Source organism: Microcaecilia unicolor, chromosome 1 (assembly GCF_901765095.1).
Source record: "Microcaecilia unicolor chromosome 1, aMicUni1.1, whole genome shotgun sequence".
Lineage (NCBI taxonomy): Eukaryota > Metazoa > Chordata > Amphibia > Gymnophiona > Siphonopidae > Microcaecilia > Microcaecilia unicolor.
In genome coordinates, this window is record NC_044031.1 from 518,607,973 (window position 1) to 518,629,624 (window position 21,652).

The 21,652-nt window shown below is 42.7% G+C and overlaps 1 protein-coding gene across 1 annotated transcript in view; it reads left to right on the top strand.

Moving 5' to 3' along the window:
• GDAP1 (ganglioside induced differentiation associated protein 1) overlaps positions 1-21,652 on the top strand; it is a 34,294-nt gene that overhangs the window by 10,043 nt on the left and 2,599 nt on the right. The window contains exons 3-5 of the mRNA XM_030190174.1: positions 5,108-5,281; positions 9,371-9,465; positions 14,984-15,098. Of these exons, the coding sequence (XP_030046034.1) occupies positions 5,108-5,281; positions 9,371-9,465; positions 14,984-15,098 (384 nt within the window). The remainder of the gene's footprint in view (positions 1-5,107; positions 5,282-9,370; positions 9,466-14,983; positions 15,099-21,652) is intronic.

Genomic DNA, 21,652 nt, shown 5'->3' on the forward strand with positions numbered 1-21,652 from the left:
GGGGGGGGGGGGGGGGGGGGGGGGGAGGAGGAGGGGTAGTTATTACGGTACTTTAAGGCCTTAAATGCATTATTTACCCCTTAACATGTGTTATAGATCAATAACATGAGTTATATTACTGTAATACAAGTTAATATTAGGTACTATGCTATACATAGCAATGAAGTGCAAAGTATGGAAATGCATGCAAAGAACTCTTTACTACTGAGACAGATGAGCACTACAATAGGGCCCACTGGCACACCAGGGCCATCATCAGTCCAGAAGAGGTGCTGTGAGAGGACTTCCAGAGAGGGAGAGATCTTCACTGGTAAGAAGTTGCTGGGACATTGTTTTTAAACTTGGGGAAAGGTAGACTTGGAATTAAAGAGGTAACCTCAGGGACATTATTTTAAGTTACTCTGCTCACATAGCAAAGAAGTTTAAGGAATAGTTTTTCTTTGCATATAAAGAGGCTCATTTTCAAAGTACATAGATTTACAAAGTTACAATGCCTGAGCAGAGCAGGGGGGGAGGGGGGAACCTACACCTTTGAGAGTAGTAGGGTCACTGCCTGCGCCTGTTAGAAAATCTTGTAGAAGAAGACACAGATGGAAGATACTGAGACAGAGTGTGAATGGTGTCCATATTTTTTAAAATTGAGGTCAGTGACCTCTTCCACTTTCTGTCCAAATTTTCTCTGCACGACATGTCCACCAATCTCTCTTGAACTGCTGGTTTGAGGTCAGAAACATGCAGCCATGAGAGTCTGCATATCCCCACACCCATGCTAGAGACTCTGGATGCAACATCAAAGGTATCAAAGGTGCCCCTGGCCAGATAATGCCTACATTCCTGCTTGTTTGCCAGCTGGTGAAGCTCTGTGGCCAGTTCCAAAGGGAGAGAGTCTGCCAGACTCAGTATACTGTTTACTAAAGACTCCAAGTAAAGGCTCATATAGAGCTGGTAGGACTAGAAGCTGCAATGAGCATCAAAGCCTTAAAAGTCTTTCTCCCAAATGAGTCCAAGGTTCTGGGCTCTTGCCCCGGGGTGTCAAGGCATGAGATCAGGAACTCTTGGCTCACTTAAGAGCAGATTCAACCACCATGGAGTAGTGATGTAACTGTTTTCTCTTGAATCCAGTTCCTTTTGGATACAATACTGCTTATCTACCTTCTTGGGTGTGACCTGCACTATGAGGGGAGACTCCAAGTTCTTCAACAGTACATCTTTAAGGATAGGGTGCAATGGCATAGTGACCCCTTCCTTAGGAGGAGAATTATAGCCCAAAACAGATAACATTTCTATCCTAGGCTCCTCCTCCAACTTAAATGGGACAGCCATAACCATTTACCTCACAAAACTAGTGAAAGAGAGCACCACTGGTGGGGATTTTCATCTTTGTTGAGGAAGAGAGGGATCAGATGGTATATCATATGACTCCTGATCCTAATCTGACTCCCAAGGGCAGTTCCAATCAGACTCTTCTGCATACTCAAAAGCAGCTGAATGAGTCTGCACCAATCTCAGCCTGGTGGAAAAAGGTCCACGCCCCAAAGAGCCCTGAGGTACAGCCCTGCCCTACTCTCAGACTCCAGGGAAGCTTCCTTCCCTGATGTCGAGAGCAGTACTGCATGCCCCAGATGTCAATGTCGACACCCTATGAGGCGCTGGCCTTAAAGATCTGGGTACCGGCACTGATGGAGCCTCTTAGGGGCCGGGAGTTATTCCGCTGGTGGTGCAAGCACCTTCAATGCCTGAGTGGGAGGTCCCTGCAGTAACTGCACCTGCTCCTCTTGGATCATTGTCTGGAACCGCTCATCAAAGGTGGGCATCAGCAAAGGCATGGGAGCCAGGGAAGAGGCAGTTTGAGAAGGTGTTGGTGCTGAACTGGTGGTGGTCTTTCTTCTATGTTTGTGCAGTGCTGCATATGCCTTGTAGTGCTATAGAAATGCTAAATAGTAGTAGTAGTAGTAGTGGGGACCTGGATGCTCAATGACTTGTGCACCGGCATCACTTCTAAGGAGGGAGAGTTCTCCTCCTGGTGCCGGCACTTCTTGGACTTAAGGGAATCTGATGTTGTGGTGCTCCTATTATTGTGTGTCGAGGAAGACCAGTGCTTATGCTTCTTGGGCTTTCCCCGATGCATAGAGCCCCGATCTCCTGGTGCTGACGACGATAATGTCAAACCCATGCATGTCCTCAGTGTTGGGTCTGGTGCTGACTGGTCCTAGGGCCTGCTATCAGCACCTGGTGTTGAGACAGGTGGCAATCCACTCAATGCTGATGCACTCCCAGTGGATTCTGAAGTCTGAGGAGCCATGGAGTTCAATGCTGCCAGCACTGAAATCGTTGGTCTAACCTGCGAGGAACCAAAACGTTGCTCTGTTTGAGCCAGTCGTACCTGCTGAGATCTCACCTGCATTTTTAAATAGATATCACAATCAGAGGGGTCATGATATGGGTCCAAGCACTGATGCACCAGTTGCGTGGGTCCATGGCAGAAATCACAAGTCTACATTTGGTACACCATTTGAAGCCACTGGGGGTCTTCTGAGAAAAAATACTAGAAAAAACAACAAAAAACCTGCACGGGAAGGCACAAGATAAGTCTTAAATGGAGCGTGAGGAAGAGAATAAGAGAACGTGTCCTCTCAGCTCCGTTGGAAAAAACTAAGACTGGAGGACCCACATTCATGCATCAGGAGGGAAGGCACCAGTGCATGTGCGGTGGCATGCTACTTGAATTTTCGACCTCACTCGCTAGTCAACATCTGCACCAGGCTCCATCGGATGACATCACCCAGATGCGAGTATAGGAAGGCCTGCTTGTCCTCGGAGAAAGCAGAATTAGAAAAGGTACAGAGAAGGACAACCAAAATGATACAGAGGATGGGATGACTTACCTACGAGGAAAGACTAAAGCAGCTAGGGCTCTTCAACTAGGAGAAGAGATGGCTGAGGGGAGATATGGTAGAGATCTATAAAACACTGAGTGGAGTGAAATGGGTAGATGTGAATCACTTGTTTACTCTTTCCAAAAATATTAGGACTAAATAAGCTTCCAGATATTTTCTGAACTACATACAGTAATTCAAGTAGAAGAGGATTCCAGTGGACTGAGCCAGCAATATATAAAATAGATGAGCAACAGCTATTTAGTCTGATTTGATGAAATGCTCTTGGTGGTTGATAAATTCTGAGAGTAGTGGCCAACATTACTGGAAACTCATTATTTAATGCTATGAAAATTAAAGACTTTGAACTGTACATACCAAGACATTGATGCACTGCCAAGGAGTCAGGACTTCAGAGCAAGTGTAAAGACCTCAGAAATATCTGCCTTCCTAAGAAGAACACATGACAAGCTGAGGTACAACTGAAGTATGGCCAGGAAACATCATGCCACTGATACTGTTGCCCCCTCATTAGAGCATTTGTCTTCATCCAGATAGTTAGCATGATCCAAGGTGAGGGACTGGTTCTATATTTAAAGTGCCTGTTGGTTGAATCTGTCATGAAACAAGTGGAAGAACTAGAAGAGGAAGTGGTGAGGATGACAAGAAATATATCAACTAAATTCTTCATAAGGCATCGCAGATGTCCAATAGAGGGGAAGATGAAACCGTACTGAAGGAGGACAACTGGACACAGACTTAGCACCCCAACTTTTCTTTCCCTCTTGGGGTATAGAGGCATCCATCTGCTGACCTTATAGATATATTGAAGATAAAACAAAGAGGCAGATCTTGTAACAAACACACAGTCTTTATTCAGTAAAATCTCCCAGGTTTTCAATCATCTGTGCCTGACATGGTCATGTTTCGCCAACAAAATTGGCTGTTTCAGGGGCAGAACACCTGGCTGATATGAAATGGTAAATGTCACTTTGTCTGGTCCAGCAAACAAAACAACACAAGCAATGCTTATGTACCTGGAGGCATTTAGTTAGAGGTAAAAAAAATCTGAGATATTATGGAGAGTTTGCTGACACTCATCAGGCCTACTGATGCTGCATCCATCCATCCAAATGTATCAAAACTGACTTTAAGGCTTAAAGCTCTCAGGTAAGTAAAACCTCTACAAGGGCTCCATTTAGAAAGTGGCACTACCAATTAGCGTGTGCCGAATGTAAAGAAGCCCATGGGAAATTGAATGGGCTTCTGCACATTCAGCATGCCTTTAATCGGTAGCGCCACTTTGTAAAAGGAGCCCTAAAAATGGGAAAAGAGGTTCATCTAGAAAGCTGTGTATGCTAATGCCCATAGTATGGGAAATAAGGTTCTAGTTGCAGAGGCTATAGTGGAAAAGACTGGTTCAATGGGCTCCTCTGGGGCCAGGTATGTCTTTCTAATTAGATTGTAAGCTCTGTCAAGCAGGAACTGTCTTATTATGTCCAGTGTACAGCACTGCATATGGCTAGTAGCACTATAGAAATGATAAGTAGAAGTAGTAGTAGTAGTACACTGAAGCTCTGTTTCCTTGAACTTGAGATGTAGTTAAATACTATTTAGATCTTTTAAAATTATTTTATTTAGTCAATTAAATTTTCAAAGACAAAATATATCTTTGAAAGAAATAACACCAAGTTATTAAGAAAAATTAAACAAGGAAATAATAATAAAAAATACTATTTAGATTTTAAATATCATTTTAACTATAAAATTGCTAATTTTATTGATAATAAATTAAGATACAGTGCTTTATTATGTTGTCTTATTAACATTCTCAAATTCTTGTAAGTCTATACTGTATATCTATATCTATCTATCTATAATTCTTTTTTTATTTTTGTAACCTTTTTAAAATCTTCATTTATGTGAGCCAGTTGTAGACAACGTCTTTCTGCTAGACTCTCGCAGGGCTTCTCATGCTTCTCAAGTCAGCTTTTAAGGATATCCACAATATATATGCATGAGTTAAATATGGATAGACTAGAGATCAATGTATGCAAATTTATCTCATGTATATTCATTGTAGGTATCCTAAAAACGTGACTGGTTGTGGGGTGACCAGGATAGATTAGGAAAGCCATGATCTATCACTTAGAACTTGTTTATTGACCCTCTTTTCTACATATTCAAGTGGACTAACCTGGCAAGCACAATACCTTGTTCATGTATTTCAGAAAATACCCCAAGACTAATGCCGGAAGAAGGAAGCATGTATTATCCAAGAGTACAGCACTACAGAGAGCTCCTGGACTCTTTACCTATGGATGCATACACTCATGGTTGCATTTTACATCCAGAGTTAACAGTAGATTCATTGATACCGGCTTATGCCACAACTAGAATCCGCAGTACGTATATGCATTTGTGAAATTTATATAGTTTTCCATATTTATCTTGTAGTGTAATTTTGATTTACTGTTTATTGCATAGGATCTTATTCATGTGAGAACATTCACTGAATGTTTAAAATGGAAATAGCATTGAAAGAATTAAACAAACACATATGAGCTGCACTCATGGGAAGGAATTTTATTGAGCATGCCAATAACTAGGAAAAAGACAAGAAGTGGAGTCCACAAAAAGAATAGGAACCAAGAATTTTTTATTGCCAGCATCAATTCTATGACCCGACACAGCTGTTTCAGCATAAGCATATGCCTGCATTAGGGGTAATCTAAAACCACGAAAACATACATTACAAAAATAAGAATAAAAAGTACCAGAGACACTGAGAATTTAAACAAAGAAAAGTAATCACCGGAAATTTAGTGTGGAAACACTGCCTAACGTTCGGTGCTGTATATAGAATTTTCCCCATAGTAAATAATTCAGTTATGCACTATTTGATTGTACATGCATATCTTCCATAGTGCATACTTTGCAGTTGGGCATTCACATGGGTAGAGTCTGGAAAGAGCATAGGCAGGGCATACAATTATGCAGATAACTTATAGAATACTACATCTTACCTGTTTATCTCCACAATCTAGGCCCAAGCAATTGTGCCTGTCCTATGGCTGATATAAGTGCTCATGCTTACATTTATATGTGCGTAGCAATTAAAGATATTGCAGCAATTAGTGATACAATATCAATATTGAAGGTTTTTTTGGCCAATGATGAACAGAGGATCCGTTTAAGCTCTAGTAGATTGTGATAATCTAGGAGCTCTGTGAGGCCTTTTTTCCTTCGATATACAAATATAGTAGTACACAAATAGATTATTCAGGTACATTTTCACCACGTGGGAAGTAATTGATATATTATATCTGGCGATTGTGTATTTCTCCACCCTAAATTTAATTATGTATACATCCAATTACACTAGTATTCTATAAATTAAGCTCCTACTTTTCTTTGTAGAATAGGCTTCAAATATCTGCACTCTAAGTATCTAAATATAGGCACCTCTTTATAGAATTGTCTTCCAACTCTTAATGTGGAACACAATGCTGCAGTTAACACCACCTCAACAGGTGACTCTTCACCGCATTATCTGCAACACAGTTACTGTATGGTAAGGGCCAAATTTTATAAATGGTGCCTTAAAAATCAGCACCAAAAAATTATGCTGTTAGTGTGATTCTATAAACTACTCGTAAAGTTAGGTATAGTTTATAGAATACATCTACATGCCATTCTTGTGACTAAAATTTAGACGCACTCATTTAGGCCACCTAAAACCAGGCCTAAATTACCTGAGCCTAAGTTAGGCGCATATCAGGTGTTTCTATGATAGTACGTAGAGTTTGTTTAAATGCCCACAACCTGCCCATTCCATGCCCCCTTTTTGACTGCATGCATTAGAATTGTAGAATATGCCTAGAAAGTTGTTCATGTACATTCTAATTAAAGCCAATTAGTGCCACTAATTGGTTGTTAAGTACCAATTATTGACACTGTTTGGCTTGTTAATTAATTAAGTTGTGCGCACTATTTGGCCATGCTGCCAAATTAGTACACATAACGAAAGGCGCCATATAGTGAATGGCAGACTACCCAACCCTTAAGAATATGTTTGACAGAACACAAAAGCTGCCTTAAGAGAAGAGAGAGGAAGCCCCAGTGGTACTTCACTGCATTGAAAAGAAGCATGCTTTTGAAATTCTTTTATCTTGCTGCACCATATTCCTGGAATAGACTTCCTGAGCCAGTACATCAAGCTCCATTTATGGCCATCTTCAAATTTAGGCTAAAAGCCCACCTTTTTGATGCAACTTCTAACTCCTAATCCCTTTTCACTTGCACAGTACCCTTTTATGTTTTATTTTCCCCACCTTATTAATTCCCTTATCTCTTATTTGTCCTGATTAGATTGTAAGCTCTTTCGAGCAGGGACTGTCTCTTCATGTTCAAATGTACAACGCTGCTTAAGCCTAGTAGTGCTATAGAAATGATAAGTAGTAGTAGTAGCAGTAGGAATAGTTGGGTTAAGAGTATTGTCTTTGTGTTAACTGAATGGAAAAATGCTGAGAACATTAAGTTAGAGGATTTGCACTTATCATGCTTTAATTTTGGTTATTAACATTTAAATAGGCAGCTTAATGTCAAATTTTAATAAGAAGCAAGTTCTTGCTCATACTTAATACAATGCAAAATAGTCTTGTAGTCTGGATATACTGCAAGGCTCAATGTGGATAACAATATAGAAGAAGCCAAACAATCATTAGGAATTACAATACATGCTTGTAACAAACCATAATTGTACAAAATTTAAATGTCTTAAGTATTTACTAAAAAGATCTCCTAAACACAGAATAAGAACCTATTTTCCTTATAGTAATCAGTACAGAATTCCAGATATGTACAACTTGATTATGGAGAGTAGAATAAAAAGCTCTGTGAACAGTAGGGTTTCGGATTATGATAAAAGCAAATTAAAGAGTTTCAAGCAGATCTATAGATTTCCTTCTCCAAAGAACATATGCAGGGCCGTGCCAACACGGTAAGCGAGGTAAGCATGGCAGGGGGGCGCTCCCCTCTGGGGGGCGCCGCCGCACCATGCTCACCTCGCTCGCCCTCCCGCTCCCATTGTTCGACTGCCCGCCCTCTTCTCCCCCCCAACATCACTTTTCTTTTGTTTTTAAATTTACCTCTGTGGCGGTTCCGGCAGCGCAGCGTCAGTGAAGGAGGCGGCGCTGCGCTCCCGACGTCTCTAGCCTTCCCTTCGCTGTGTTCCGCCTTCTTCTGACGTCATCCTTGACGTCAGAAGAAGGCGGAACACAGCGAAGGGAAGGCTAGAGACGTCGGGAGCGCAGCGCCGCCTCCTTCACTGACACTGCGCTGCCGGAACCGCCACGGAGGTAAATTTAAAAAGAAAAAAAAAGAAAAGGGATGTTGGGGGGAGAGAAGAGGGCGGGCAGTCGAACAATGGGAGCGGGAGGGCAGGGGAGAGACGAGAGCATGGATGCGAAGGGGGAGGGGAGAAGAGGGCAGGCCAGGCCAGGCCAACTGGGACATGGGAGCAAGAGGAGCATGGATGCGAGGGGGGTCATGGAAGGGAGAGAGGGGAATTGCTGGAAAAGGATGAATGGAGGGGGCAGGGGACAGAGGAGCATGGATGGGCATGGATTGGGAGGGCAGGGCTCATGGAGAGAGGGGAATTGCTGGATAGGGATGAATGGAGGGGGCAGGGGACAGAGGAGCATGGATGGGCATGGATTGGGAGGGCAGGGCTCAGGGAGAGAGGGGAATTGCTGGATAGGGATGAATGGAGGGGGCAGGGAACAGAGGAGCATGGATGGGAAGGCAGGGCTCAGGGAGAGAGGAGAAATTGCTGGACATAGAGGGGAGGGAAGAGAGATGAAGGAGATGAAATGAGGGAAAAGGAAGAGAGGAGATAAACTGCACATGGATGAAGAAAATAGGCAGAAGCTGAGGACCAGAAATGAAGAAGAAAGGAGGAAAGGAAAGAAATAAATGGAAAGGAAGCCCTGGAAACAGAGTTAAGAGGACAGATATCAGCAGAATCAGATACTGGGCCAGCATGATCAGAAAAAGAAAGTCACCAGACAACAAAGGTAGAAAAAAATCATTTTATTTTCATTTTAGTGTTTGGAATATGTCCACTTTGAGAATTTACATCTGCTATCTTATTTTGCAATGTATAGCAGTTTGTTTCTAAGAATATTGCTGACAATTCCTGTCAGTGTGGCAAGTGGTGAGCGATCATATTCACAGGGGGGGGGGGGGGGGGGGGGGGCGCCGCCGCCGCCGCCAACTGATAGTCTGCAGGGGGGCGCCAGAGACCCTAGGCACGGCCCTGAACATATGATACAGCTTAAGTATGATGGAGCTAAGCAAAATAGTATTCTATAAGCCAAAGTACAGATCTTAAACTATATTCTTGTCATGATTGTAAGCCTGCTTCTCAATAGCTAATAGTTGAATAACTTAGAAGCAATGCTTACTGCTGTCTGTCTGCTTCTCATTATTAGGTCAAATTGGCAACACCGAATCTGAACTTAAGAAACTTGCTCAGGAGAACCCAGATCTGCAGGATGCTTACATAGCCAAACAAAAACGCCTTAAAGTAAGTGGACAAGGCAAAGCAATCACTTCAAATTGACCCATAGGTCTGTGCCATTAGTTTGCCTTTCTGTTTTCAACATCCCATGATAGTTTTACTTATTCTTTGCATTCTTTATATAGTTTCTTGCTCTTTGTATTTTTTTGTAAGCTTTTGCTTTCAATATCTTTGAGTTTCAGCTTGCTCCATTTATTCATTCACTACTGACATATACATTTCAGCTTTTCTTGCAGAACAGAAGTTCATCAGAATAGGAATACTTTTTTGACACAGCAGCAGCAGTTAAGCCACATTTGGCCAAGCATGAAGTCTCTAAGGGATTCCTTGGTTATAGTTTAAGAACATAAGAGTAGCCATACTGGATCAGACCAATGGTCCATCTAGCTCAGTGTCCTGTTTCCAAACAGTGGCCAAGCCAGATCACAAGTACCTGGCAGAAACCCAAATTGTGGCAACACTCCATATTACAAATCTTAGGGCAAGCAGTTGCTTCCCATGTCTGTCTCGATAGCAGACTATGGACTTTTCCTGCAGGAAATTGTCCAAACCTTTTTTAAACCCAGATATGCTAACTGCTGTTACCACATCCTCCAACAAAGAGCTCCAGAGCTTAACTATTCATTGAATAAAAAAATATTTCCTCCTATTTGTTTTAAAAGTATTTCCATATAACTTCCTTGAGTGTCCCCTAGTCTTTGTACTTTTGGAAAGAGTAAAAAATCAATTTACATCTACTCATTCTACACCACTGAGGATTTTGTAGACCTCACTCATATCTCCCCTCATCATCTTTTCCTAGCTGAAAAACCCTAATCTCTTTAGCCTTTCCTCATATGAGAGGAGTTCCATCCCCTATATTTTGGTTGCTCTTCTTTGAACCTTTTCTAATTCCACTGTATCTTTTTTTGAGATACGGCGACCAGAACTGAATGCAATACTCAAGGTGCGGTCGCACCATGGAGCAATACAGAGGCATGATAGTATGTTCGGTCTTATTCACCATCCCTTTCCTAAAAATTCCTAGCATCCTACTTGCTTTTTTGACCGCCGCCACACACTGAGCAGAAGATTTCAGCGTATTATCTACAACAACACCTAGATCTTTTTCTTCAGTGTTGACCCCCAAGGCTGACCCTAGCAACAGGTAACTATGATTCATAGTAACATAGTAAATGATGGCAGATAAAGACCTGTACGTTCCATCCAGTTTGCCCAACAAGATAAACTCATTTTACATGGTATGCGATACATTCTCAAGGCACAGACCGTAGAAGTCTGCCCAGCACTGTTCTTGTACTAAGAGTTCTGAAGCTAACGTTGAAGCCCCTTAAAATTTACACTCTAGCCCATCCATATCTATCACAATCAGGGCATAGACCGTAGAAGTCTGCCCAGTACTGGTTCTGCTTTCCAATTACCAGTGTTACCACTCAATCTCCGCTAAGATTCCATGGATCCATTCCTTCTAAACAGGATTCCTTTGTGTTTATCCCACGCATGTTTGAATTCCATTACCGTTTTCATTACCGTTCCATTACCGTTTTCATCTCCACCACCTCCCGCGGGAGGGCATTCCATGTATCCACCCCCCTGTTCATGAAAAAATACTTCCTGAGATTACTCCTGAGTCTGCCCCCCTTCAACCTCAATTCATGTCCTCTAGTTTTACCACTGTTCCGTCTCCGTAAAAGGTTTGTTTATGGATTAATATCTTTCAAATATTTGAACATCTGTATTATGTCACCCCTGTTTCTCCTTTTCTCCAAGGTATACATGTTCAGGTTGGCAAGTCTCTCCTTGTACGATTTGCCAGGGAACATCACCCAATCAGCCCAGCATCAGCCCTGAAAAAGGGCAGGAACTGATGCAGGCCTTCCTGCCAGCAGGCCCTCACCAAACAGCCTTTTGTATGGCTCTTAGTGGGGTCCTTGGAGGACAGTGGGGAGAGGATTTGGTCCATTTTTTTCTTGTATAGGTTAATTTACAATTTAGTAACTTAAGTATGTGAAATGTACTGTTTGTTTATACTGAGTGATTATGGAGGTTGTGTGGTGGTTTGTATTGATCATAGGAGCCAACTTTTCAGAATTATTGGGGGTGCTAAAGCCCAATGGAAATAACCCCTCCTTGGACACACTCAAAGAATTTTCTCAATATTGGGGGTGCTCAAACACCCACAGCACCCACAGAGTCGGCTCCTATGGTATTGATAACCTTCCGTAATTTCTCTGACCTGCCATCAGTGGTGTGCATTCCCAGGATTATGAGTGTTTTTCATTTTACTAGACTCTGTTCTTGTGCCAGAGAAAGAACACGATGCTTGGTAAAATGTGAATCATCTGTGATTCAAGTGGCAACAGGTTATGGGTGGCATGAGTCCAAATTTAATGATTATAGGAGCCCTTTTACAAAGCTGTGGGAGGGCTAATACATGGGTAGTGGATACCAAATTGGCACTACATCCGGGGTAGTGCATATGCCCGGAGGTAATTCTGAGTTTGGCACATGCCGAATCCTGAGGTAGAAAATATTTTTCTATTTTCTACCGTGGGGGCATTCCAGGAGGTAATTGGAAGTGCAGTCACGTTGGTTCGCGCTGCATGGTTATTGCACGGGTAGTGCATGGGCCCTTACTGCTAAGTCAATAGCTGGCAGTAAGGGCTCAGGCTGTAAACAGGCACATGCTAGTTTTAATTTTTGTGCATGGCCATTTCCTGGTCCATTAAAAAATGGCCTTTTTCCCAGCTGAGGTATAAAGTAGCCCAGAGCATGCCTAAAAGATGCACCCACACTACTGCGGGCCACTTTTTACCAAGGCTTGTAAAAGGACCCCATAGTCAGTGGTCCATTGGAGGTTTGGTATGGTTTCTGTACCCATAATGCAGCAACAAGTTAAGTTAAAGTATATGCAATTTATCTCTTGCTATTATTTCAGTGCTAGATCTGTGTGCAATAAATCTATTCTTCATGATCTGATTGGGGATGCACTAGTGGGTTTGGCTTTTATTACAGAGACATGATTTACAACTGATGAAGGTCCTCTCCTGATTACTCTATTCAACATAGGAGGAGGGACCTCACTGTTATTTATAAAAATGTTTTAAGTATTAAAATTTTGGATACATTGTATGTGCCTGGGTTGGAAGCTATGACTCTAGGTTTATTATTAGATCCTGGGACCCATCTGATCGGTGTATTTTTGATTTATAGGCCACTGAGGAATTGGATAAATATATATAAAACTTTCTGCCTTTATTATTGAACACTTTTTAGCTTTTTATCTAATTTTGATAAAGGATGATTTAAATACTTATTTTGAGGCTGTTATGCATCCTAGAACAGTATCTTTTATGACTTTGATTAACTCCTTAAGTTTGTATTTATTGTCTTCTCTTCTTACCCATCACAGTGTCTTGTTCTCTCTTCTGTTGGGGATTCTGGTATTCTTTTGCCTGGACAATTGGGGATGCACCCAGATCTCTGCTCAGATTATCATTTGCTTGAATTTGCATTATTTGTAGATTGTGGGAAGTAGATATAAGATGTCAATGTGATTCAGTGCTTAGGTTGAAGTAGGATAGATGCAGGTACCGCATGGTAGACTCTCTTGTAAAAAATGCCACATGTTCTGACTTGGATGTGATTTATTTTTATTTTTGTTACATTTGTACCTCGTGCTTTCCCACTCATGGCAGGCTCAATGTGGCTTATATGTTGTATACAGGTACTTATTTGTACCTGGGGCAATGGAGGGTTAAGTGACTTGCCCAGAGTCACAAGGAGCTGCCTGTGCCTGAAGTGGGAATCAAACTCAGTTCCTCAGTTCCCCAGGACCAAAGTCCACTACCCTAACCCTCTCAATGTTACTCTCAAATAGATGTAGGAGCAGCTTTATAAAATTGCTGCTCCCTTGGGAAACTGTCTCTCATAGCATCGCCCCTCCCTCAGGGCATCATACCACTGCACAACATCACCCCCTCTTACAGCATTACAGCCCCCTCTCATGGTATCATGACCTGCAGCATCATTCTCCCACTTGGGTGTTATGCGTGATCTTGAGCAGATGTAAATGCCTGCCAAGATATGGGTGTATTGCATTATGAAATATTCACTAGATGTGTACTTGAATGAACTGCCCAGAACACACCTCCTTAGAACATAAGAGTAGCCCATCTAGCTCAGTATCTTGTTCCAAACAGTGACCAAGCCAGGTCAGAAGTACCTGTCAGAAACCCAATTAGTAGCAACATTCCATGCTACCAATCACGGGGCAAGCAGTGGCTTTCCCTATGTCCACCTCAATAGCAGACTACAGACTTTTCCTCCAGGAACTTGTCCAAACCTTTTTTTAAACCCAGATACGCTAACTGCTGTTACCACATCCTCCGGCAAAAAGCTCCAGAGCTTAACTCTTCATTGAGTGAAAAAATATTTCCTCCAATTTGTTTTAAAAGTATTTCCATGTAACTTCCTTGAGTGTCCCCTAGTCTTTGTACTTGTGGAACAAATAAAAAATTGATTTACTTCTACTTGTTCTACACCACTTAGGATTTTGTAGACCTCAATCATATCTCCCCTTATCTGTCTCTTTTCCAAGATGAATAGCCCTAACCTCTTTATCCTTTCCTCATACAAGAGGAGTTTATTTATGTTGGGTTTCTATGTATGTCTGTATAAGTATTTGATTAAAAAGATTATAATTTTGTATATACATACTTGTATTGATTATTTATTTTGATAAATTTGTATTTCTATATACTATTTCTATTTTTTTTCCATTTTATCTGTTATAGACTATTGTGACCCCTGATTAAGGCACAAGCCAAAAACATGGCCATGTAGGGTCATCGTCGTTGTCTAGTTGGAAGGTTGATTGATAAACTTCAGATATACACATATATAGTGTGTATTACTCTTTTCTTGTCTCTGTGTTTGTTGTGTCCCTTGGCCTCTTTTTATATTTATATAAGAAATTGTTCTACATCCTGAACTTGGGTGAGCTGAGATCTTGTTGAATAGAGTGTCTAAAGAATGAGACCATTTTAAAATATTTTCATTGGTTAGTGTAGCGGGTTCTGGACCTGGAGAACTGGGTTTGAGTCCTGCTGCTGCCTGATGGTCAGCAGTGGGTTGAGATCCTGGGGAACCAGGTTCATTTCCCAATGCAGCTCTGTGTGACCCTGGGCTAGTCACTTAACCCTCTATTGCTCCAGGTACAACGCAAGTACAATGGTAGTACAATGTACTACTTAGATTGTGAGCCCACTACGGATAGTCCCAGTACCTGTAAAATAAAAGAGTAAACTGTTTACATCTAAGTAGTATATAAATACTTGAATGAATGAATGAATTAAAAAAAAAATTAGACCATCTGGGGAAAATAACCAGCTCTGTAGTAAAATAAATGCAAAGATCACAATAAGCATAGTTGCTGTCACTGAAAAGCTACTCAAAATGAATTTGCCTCTTCTCTTGCTTTGTAATGTAATGTGAAAGTTGTACATAACCCATATTTCTTTAGTCTAAGCTGTTGGATCATGACAATATAAAATATTTGAAGAAGATACTTGATGAATTGGAAAGGGTTCTGGATCAGGTCGAGACCGAATTACAGTTAAGAAATGAGGAAACACCAGGTATATGTTTCTTTATCATTAAACCTTTTTCTATAGATTTATACCTGTTATGTTTTATGTTTTTAGTCAAACAGCAAACATAATTCATACAGAGCAGCATTACTGAGCATAGCATGCAAAACTTGTCCATTGGCACTAGGAGGATCTTTTATCAAAGTGCATTAATTACTTAACACATGAATTAGCATGCACTGTTACAGCATGGCTGTGCTAATACTGATTTGACACTTAGGGCCCTGTTTACTAAGGTGCGCTAGCAATTTTAGTGCACGCTAAAATTAGTGCATGCTAAAAGCTAGAGTCACCCATATGTTTCCATGGGCGACTTTAGCATTTAGTGTGTGCTAATCATTAGCACACGCTAAAAGGCTAGTATGCCCTTAGCACTGCTTTGTAAACAGGGCCTTTAGGGCCAGATTCAGTAAATGGTGCTCAAATTTAGGTGCTGGGAAACATTCATGCTCAGCACTATTCTATAAAAGACTCTCCAGCCTGCGCCATAGTTTGGGCACAAGGATTTACTCCTGCTGACACTTGGTGTAAATCCTGGTGCACAAGTCGGGCGCCTAACCCTCATATTCTATAACACTACGCCTAGTAATTCTGGGAATGCCCCGACCCGCCCATGCCACTCCCATGGCCTTGTCCCCTTTTGGATTGTGTGTGAGACAATTTAGGCACACAGTGTTATAGAATAGCACACAGGCAGATGGGCGCAAACCAATAATTGATTGTTGATGCCTCATTAACTTTTTAATTTGCATGTGCATCTGCCCTGTGCGCACAAATTTGAGCATATAGAATTGGGGGGGGGGGGGGTTAGAGGGTATTTCTTTAAGAAACCACCTAGATCCAGGCAGCAGGAATGTACATAAATACCAGTATTCACATCATGTATGTGTGTGTGTTAGCACATACACACGTAAATGATCATATTCTGGCTACACACTGTTCTGTAAGTACACACTGGTCTTTGATGGCATGTAGTTTGCAAGTTGATGTTCACTTGGGAGGAGGTGCTGACTCTGAGTCCTGAAGAGGTGCTAAGGGAGGACCTGCTGAGGGGAGGAAAACTTCACTGGTGTATCTTACCTGCTGGAAATTGCATTCAAATTTGGGAAAAGGTAAACTTGGGGTTATTTAGCAAAGTCAGTTTAGATAATAGTGTAATCTTTTAAGTCTCTGCTAGGGTCTTATATAAATAGTGTTTTAGGGCCCTGTTTACTAAGGTGCACAAGTGTTTTTAGTGCGCATCAATTTTTAGCACGCGCTAATGCTAGAGATACCCATAGGAATATATGGGTGTCTCTAGCATTAGCGCACACTAATTTTTAGCATGTGCTAAAAACATTAGCACACTTACAGCGCGGCTTCGTAAACAGGGCCCTTAGAGTCTAATTTAGCATTTTAGGTTGTATTTTAGAGTTTGGCATAATTTCAGTTTAGAGCACAGATACCAGTTGAGGGAAGCCTCTGTTTAGTTTTCAGTTCCCTCCCTCCCACCCCATCCAACCACTCCAAGTTTTTCTTTGATTTATAGGCTGTTCAGCCAATTAGTAGATAGACATTGTAGATTGAAGTAGATTGATTTATTTGCAACAAGTACTGTGCCTGAATCATTTGAGTTAGGAATGAGTTTATTTAAATTCTAATTTTTAAATTGCTGGGAAAATTGTTGCTTTATTTTTTTCTTATCTTAGCAGAAAGGACTTCGTTTAATTTTCTTTTTAAGGAGCTTCTGTGCATGCTTGCTCCATAATTTCTTTTTTTTACCTCTATTTCAAAAGGAGAGGTGACCTAAATAATCTCATTTGAAGTCCCCGCACTTCTGAAGGTTAGACATTACACAAAAGAAGACATCTGCTACTTTTAGCCTACAGGACAGCTGAGGAAAAGTTAGGGACTTAGGTAGGGCTTTTTCTGTTTTTTCCCTACAGGTGCAAATTTATTTATTTATTTATTGCATTTGTATCCCACATTATCCCACCTTTTTGCAGGCTCAATGTGGCTTACAATGTATCGTATTTGGTGGTAATGGATTAGAACATAATCACTTATTGTTACATAGAGATTTTGAGTAACATGGTAGAAGTTTAAAACAAGCAGAGATTATAAAATACTTATGCAATTGCAGTATGGCTGGGAAACATTGTGTCACCAAAGCTGTTGCCCCAGTTACAGCTTCTGCCTCCATGCAGAAAGAAAATGTTAACCCAGGAGAGGGGCTGGTTCCATGTGCAAGATGTCTTCAGCTTGAATCCCTCATGAAAGATGTGAAAGAACTGAGAAAGGAGGTGACAAGGTTTATAGAAGCATCTGTGAAGATAAGAAATACATCACTGAAATGCTTCATGAAGCATTAAAGATTTCCAGTAGTGGGGAAGAAGAAGCTGTGCTGAAAGAGGAAACCTGGACTCAGATCATGAGACCCTGCAGGATTGATACCATAACGCCACCTGCCCTCAAACTGAAGAACTGATATGCAGCCCTGGAACTGCAGAAGGTGAGAGCATCCCAGAAAAAGGAGGAATCAAAGCTCAAAATCCCCAAAGTTGCTGGATCAGTGACCACTAAGAAGCAAAAGGTAGTGGTGGTTTGTGATTCTTCTCTGAGGGGTACAGAGATGTCCATCTGCAGACCAGATGTGATATCCTGGAAGTTGTGTTTTCTGTCAGGTGCCAAAATTCAAGATGCTACAGAGAGTTTGTCGAGACTCATCAAGCCTAATGGCTACTATCCAATGCTGCTCATCCATGCTTGCACAAATAATACTGCTACAGTGTTTCCCCCAAAATAGGACATCCTCCGAAAATAAGACCTAGTAGAGGTCTTGCTGCAATATGGAAATATAAGGCCTCCCCCGAAAATAAGACCTAGCAGGGGAGGCCTTATTTTTCGGGGAAACATTGGGGTCACCCCCCCACCTGAGATCGCCGGCTCCCCACCTCAATTGGCGGCTCCCCCCGCCCGAAGTCGCTCCCGGAACTAACCTCTTAAACGCTTCCTTTCACCTTCGCACTTGTCGCAAGCAGCAGGGCAGGCCACTCCTTCCTTCTGTGTCCCGCCCTCGCCTGACGTTACGTTATGTCAGGCGAGGGCGGGACACGGAAGGAAGGAGTGGCCTGTCCTGCTGCTTGCTGCAAGTGCGAAGATGAATGGTGAAAGGAAGCGTTTAAGAGGTTAGTTCCGGGAGCGACTGAGGGTGGGGGGAGCCGGCAATCGAGGGGGGGGGGGGAGCCGGTGATCGAGGGGGGGGGGGGGGGCGACCCGATGTTTCCCCGAAAAATAAGGCCTCCCCTGAAAATAAGACCTAGTGGGTCTTCGGGAGCAAAAATTAATATAAGACAGTGTCTTATTTTCGGGGATACACGGTAGGTACCCTTCCAAATGTATGAAAAGTGACTTTCTGCACAGATGCACAGGTGGTGTTCTTGTCGATCCTAATCGGTGAGGGTAAAGGCCAAGGCAGAGAAGCTTGCATCTTGGAGATTTATATGTGGCTGCGCAGATGGTGTCATTAAAAGCATTTAGGCTTCCTGGACCACGGGATGCTTTTCCAAGAGCTGCTGAGTAGAGATGGTGTCTATCTACTAAAGAAGGGAGGAAGTATTTTCAGTAGCAGACTGGCTAACCTACTGAAGAGGGCTTTAAACTAGAATCATTAGGGGAGGGTGATCAAAGAATACAAGCCCTCAAATGAAGCATTAAATACCTCTATACAAATGGGAAAAAGGGCAACATCTGGAAATGGCTAAATTATGGGAAATAAGGTTTTAAACCTTGATGCTGTGATGGAAGAGGCTGATTTGGATTTAGTGGCATTCACAGAGAACCATGATTGGGATATAGCTATCAATCAAAGAAAGTGAGGCAACAAAAAAGACAAGGATTCCAAAAGGTGAAAATGGAACCTTTACTCTTGCAAGGAAGGCCGATTGTCTAACATATAACCAACTCGACACAGCCGTGTTTTAGCATGTGTGCCTGCGTCAGGAGTGAAAGTACATGTCACTATCGCTGGTGTGATATAATTCTGTGTATATGTAAGATATACTTTCAACAACTGGCGCATGACAGCAAAAAGTGAGGCAGTAAGCAACATTCCTACTGTCTCACTTTTTTGCTGTCAAGCTCCGGTTGTTGAAAGTATATCTTACATATACACAGAATTATATCACACCAGCGATAGTGACATGTACTTTCACTCCTGACGCAGGCACACACACTGAAACATGGCTGTGTCGAGTTGGTTATATGTTAGACAATCAGGCTTGCTTACAAGATTAAAGGTTACATTTTCACCTTTTGGAATCCTTGTCTTTTTTGTTGCCTCACTTTCTTTCTTTGCTGTTGCACATTTGTGAGGTTTATTTTTTCTCCTTTTTTCTTGGGATATTGTTATACCAGGCAATAATCTGTTCAGGACAGACAAGGTAAGAAGAAAGGGAGGGGGAAACGGCATTATGTGTTAAAAATAATATTAAAACCACACAATTGCAGGACCTACAGGGTAAGGAAGAGGCACTGTGGGTTAATCTGGAAAAAGGGAGTGGCAAATATATTTACATTGGTGTGATATACAGGCCTCCTTCACAGAAGAAATGGACAGAGATTTAATTGAAAACATTCAAAATATAGCTGTGAAAGGGGAAGTACTTGTCACGGATTCAGGGATAGTGAGCCCCTGGACCACAGCTGAGGCTGTGGCAGACAAGTCATCTAGGCTGGCACAGGGCAAGGGTCAGCACAACTCAGGACTAGGCAAGACAGAATACAAACAGGTTAGGAACAGAAGCAAGATACAGACCAAAGCAGGAGCAGGCTGGAAGTGCATCAAGAACAAACCGTAGCAAGACTAACCACAAGGCAGGAACAGGACTTGGCTTGGCAGGAACAGAAATCATGAGCAGACTTGGCTTCAGTGGCGTACCAAGGGGGGGGGGCAGTGGGGGTGGTCTGTCCCGGGTGCACGCTGCTGGGGGGGGGGGGGGGGGGTGCTGCGCACCGGTCAGCTCGTTCGTTTCCATGCTCCCTCTGCCCCGGAACAGGTTACTTCCTGTTCCGGGGCAGAGGGAGCATGGAAACGAACGACGCTGACCAGTGCACGGCACCCCCCCCAGCGGCGTGCTCCCGAGGGGGGGTTCCTTCGCCAGGGGGGTGTCCCTTCGCCGGGGGGGGGGGGGTCGTGCTGCACGCGGGGGGGGGGGGGGGGGGGGGGGGCGCTGCACCGGGGGTGGGGGCACATCGGCGATCCGCCCCGGGTGTCAGCACCTCTCAGAACGCCACTGCTTGGCTTAGTAGGATCAGGAACAGACTTGGTTTGGCAGGAATAGGAATCAGGAACAGACTTGGCTTGGTAGAAATAGGAATCAGGAACAGACTTGGTTTGGCAGGAATAGGAATCAGGAACAGGTTTAGCTTGGCAGGCACAGAATCAGGAACAGAGTTGGCTTGGCAGAAACAGGAATCAGGAAGAGATCTGGCTTAGCAGGAATAGGTTTAGCTTGGCAGGAACAGGAATCAGGAACAGACTTGGCTTAGCAGGAACAGGAATCAGGAATGGACCTTGAAAGGAAGAACAGGGTAAAGGGGAACCACACTAAAAAGCAAGGAAAAGCTGGCCACTCAAAGGGTAAGGGAAGCCACACAGAGAAGCAAGGCTGTGCCACACTGCCACTCAGATTCAAACATCAGATACAGCAAGCAAAAGGTAAAGGGAAACCACACAAAGAAGCAAGCTCTTCAGGAACATGGTTCAGAAACAAGGCTTTCAAGTACAAAACTCAGAAACACAGGAACAAAGCCAGGCAGGAAACTAGGCATAGGAATAAAGCCAAGCAGGACTTGGATCCAAACTGGGAACACAAAGACAAGGTTAAAAAACTTGTTGCAAAGGCACAGCATGAGAGTTCCAACCAAGGTGCTTTATAATGGACTTTGCTGATGATGTCACAACTTGGAATGAGGCTTGAATAGACTATAACGAGGCTTGGATAGCAAGAACACCAGAGTGAGGCTTGGATAGCAGGAACACCAGACAGTAGGTGCATCAATGCAGGGACAAGGCAGTCTGGAGAAGCCACAGAGCCAGATGACTGGAAAAAAGGTGAGTCTGGATGCAGGGGCATAGCCATAGCCATGACAGTACTACTAATAGGTGATTTTAATATGCAATATGTTGATTCGGGTATCCCAATTGCAGGGTCTTTTAGAAGCAGGGAGATCCTGGATTCTCTACTGGGAAAACTATTCTAGCAATTGGTAATGGAAGCCATGTGGGATGGGGCCATACTGGACTTAGTGCTTAATAATGGGCAGAGTGTTTTCTTGATGTTATTGTGGAGAAATAAAATAGAGGAAAATCCATGGGGAATTGCCAATGAAAGTTCATAGCACCAGTTCCCAGCCCTAGTTTTGACTGAGCCAGTAGTACACAAAAGCAGGAGGAAACTGTTGGGTCGACTCCCCCCCACCATGGTTTAGAAAATCACAATGGCCTCTAATTTTCTAAGCCTCCCCCCAACTCTGCAAATTGACACACACAGTAGATGAAA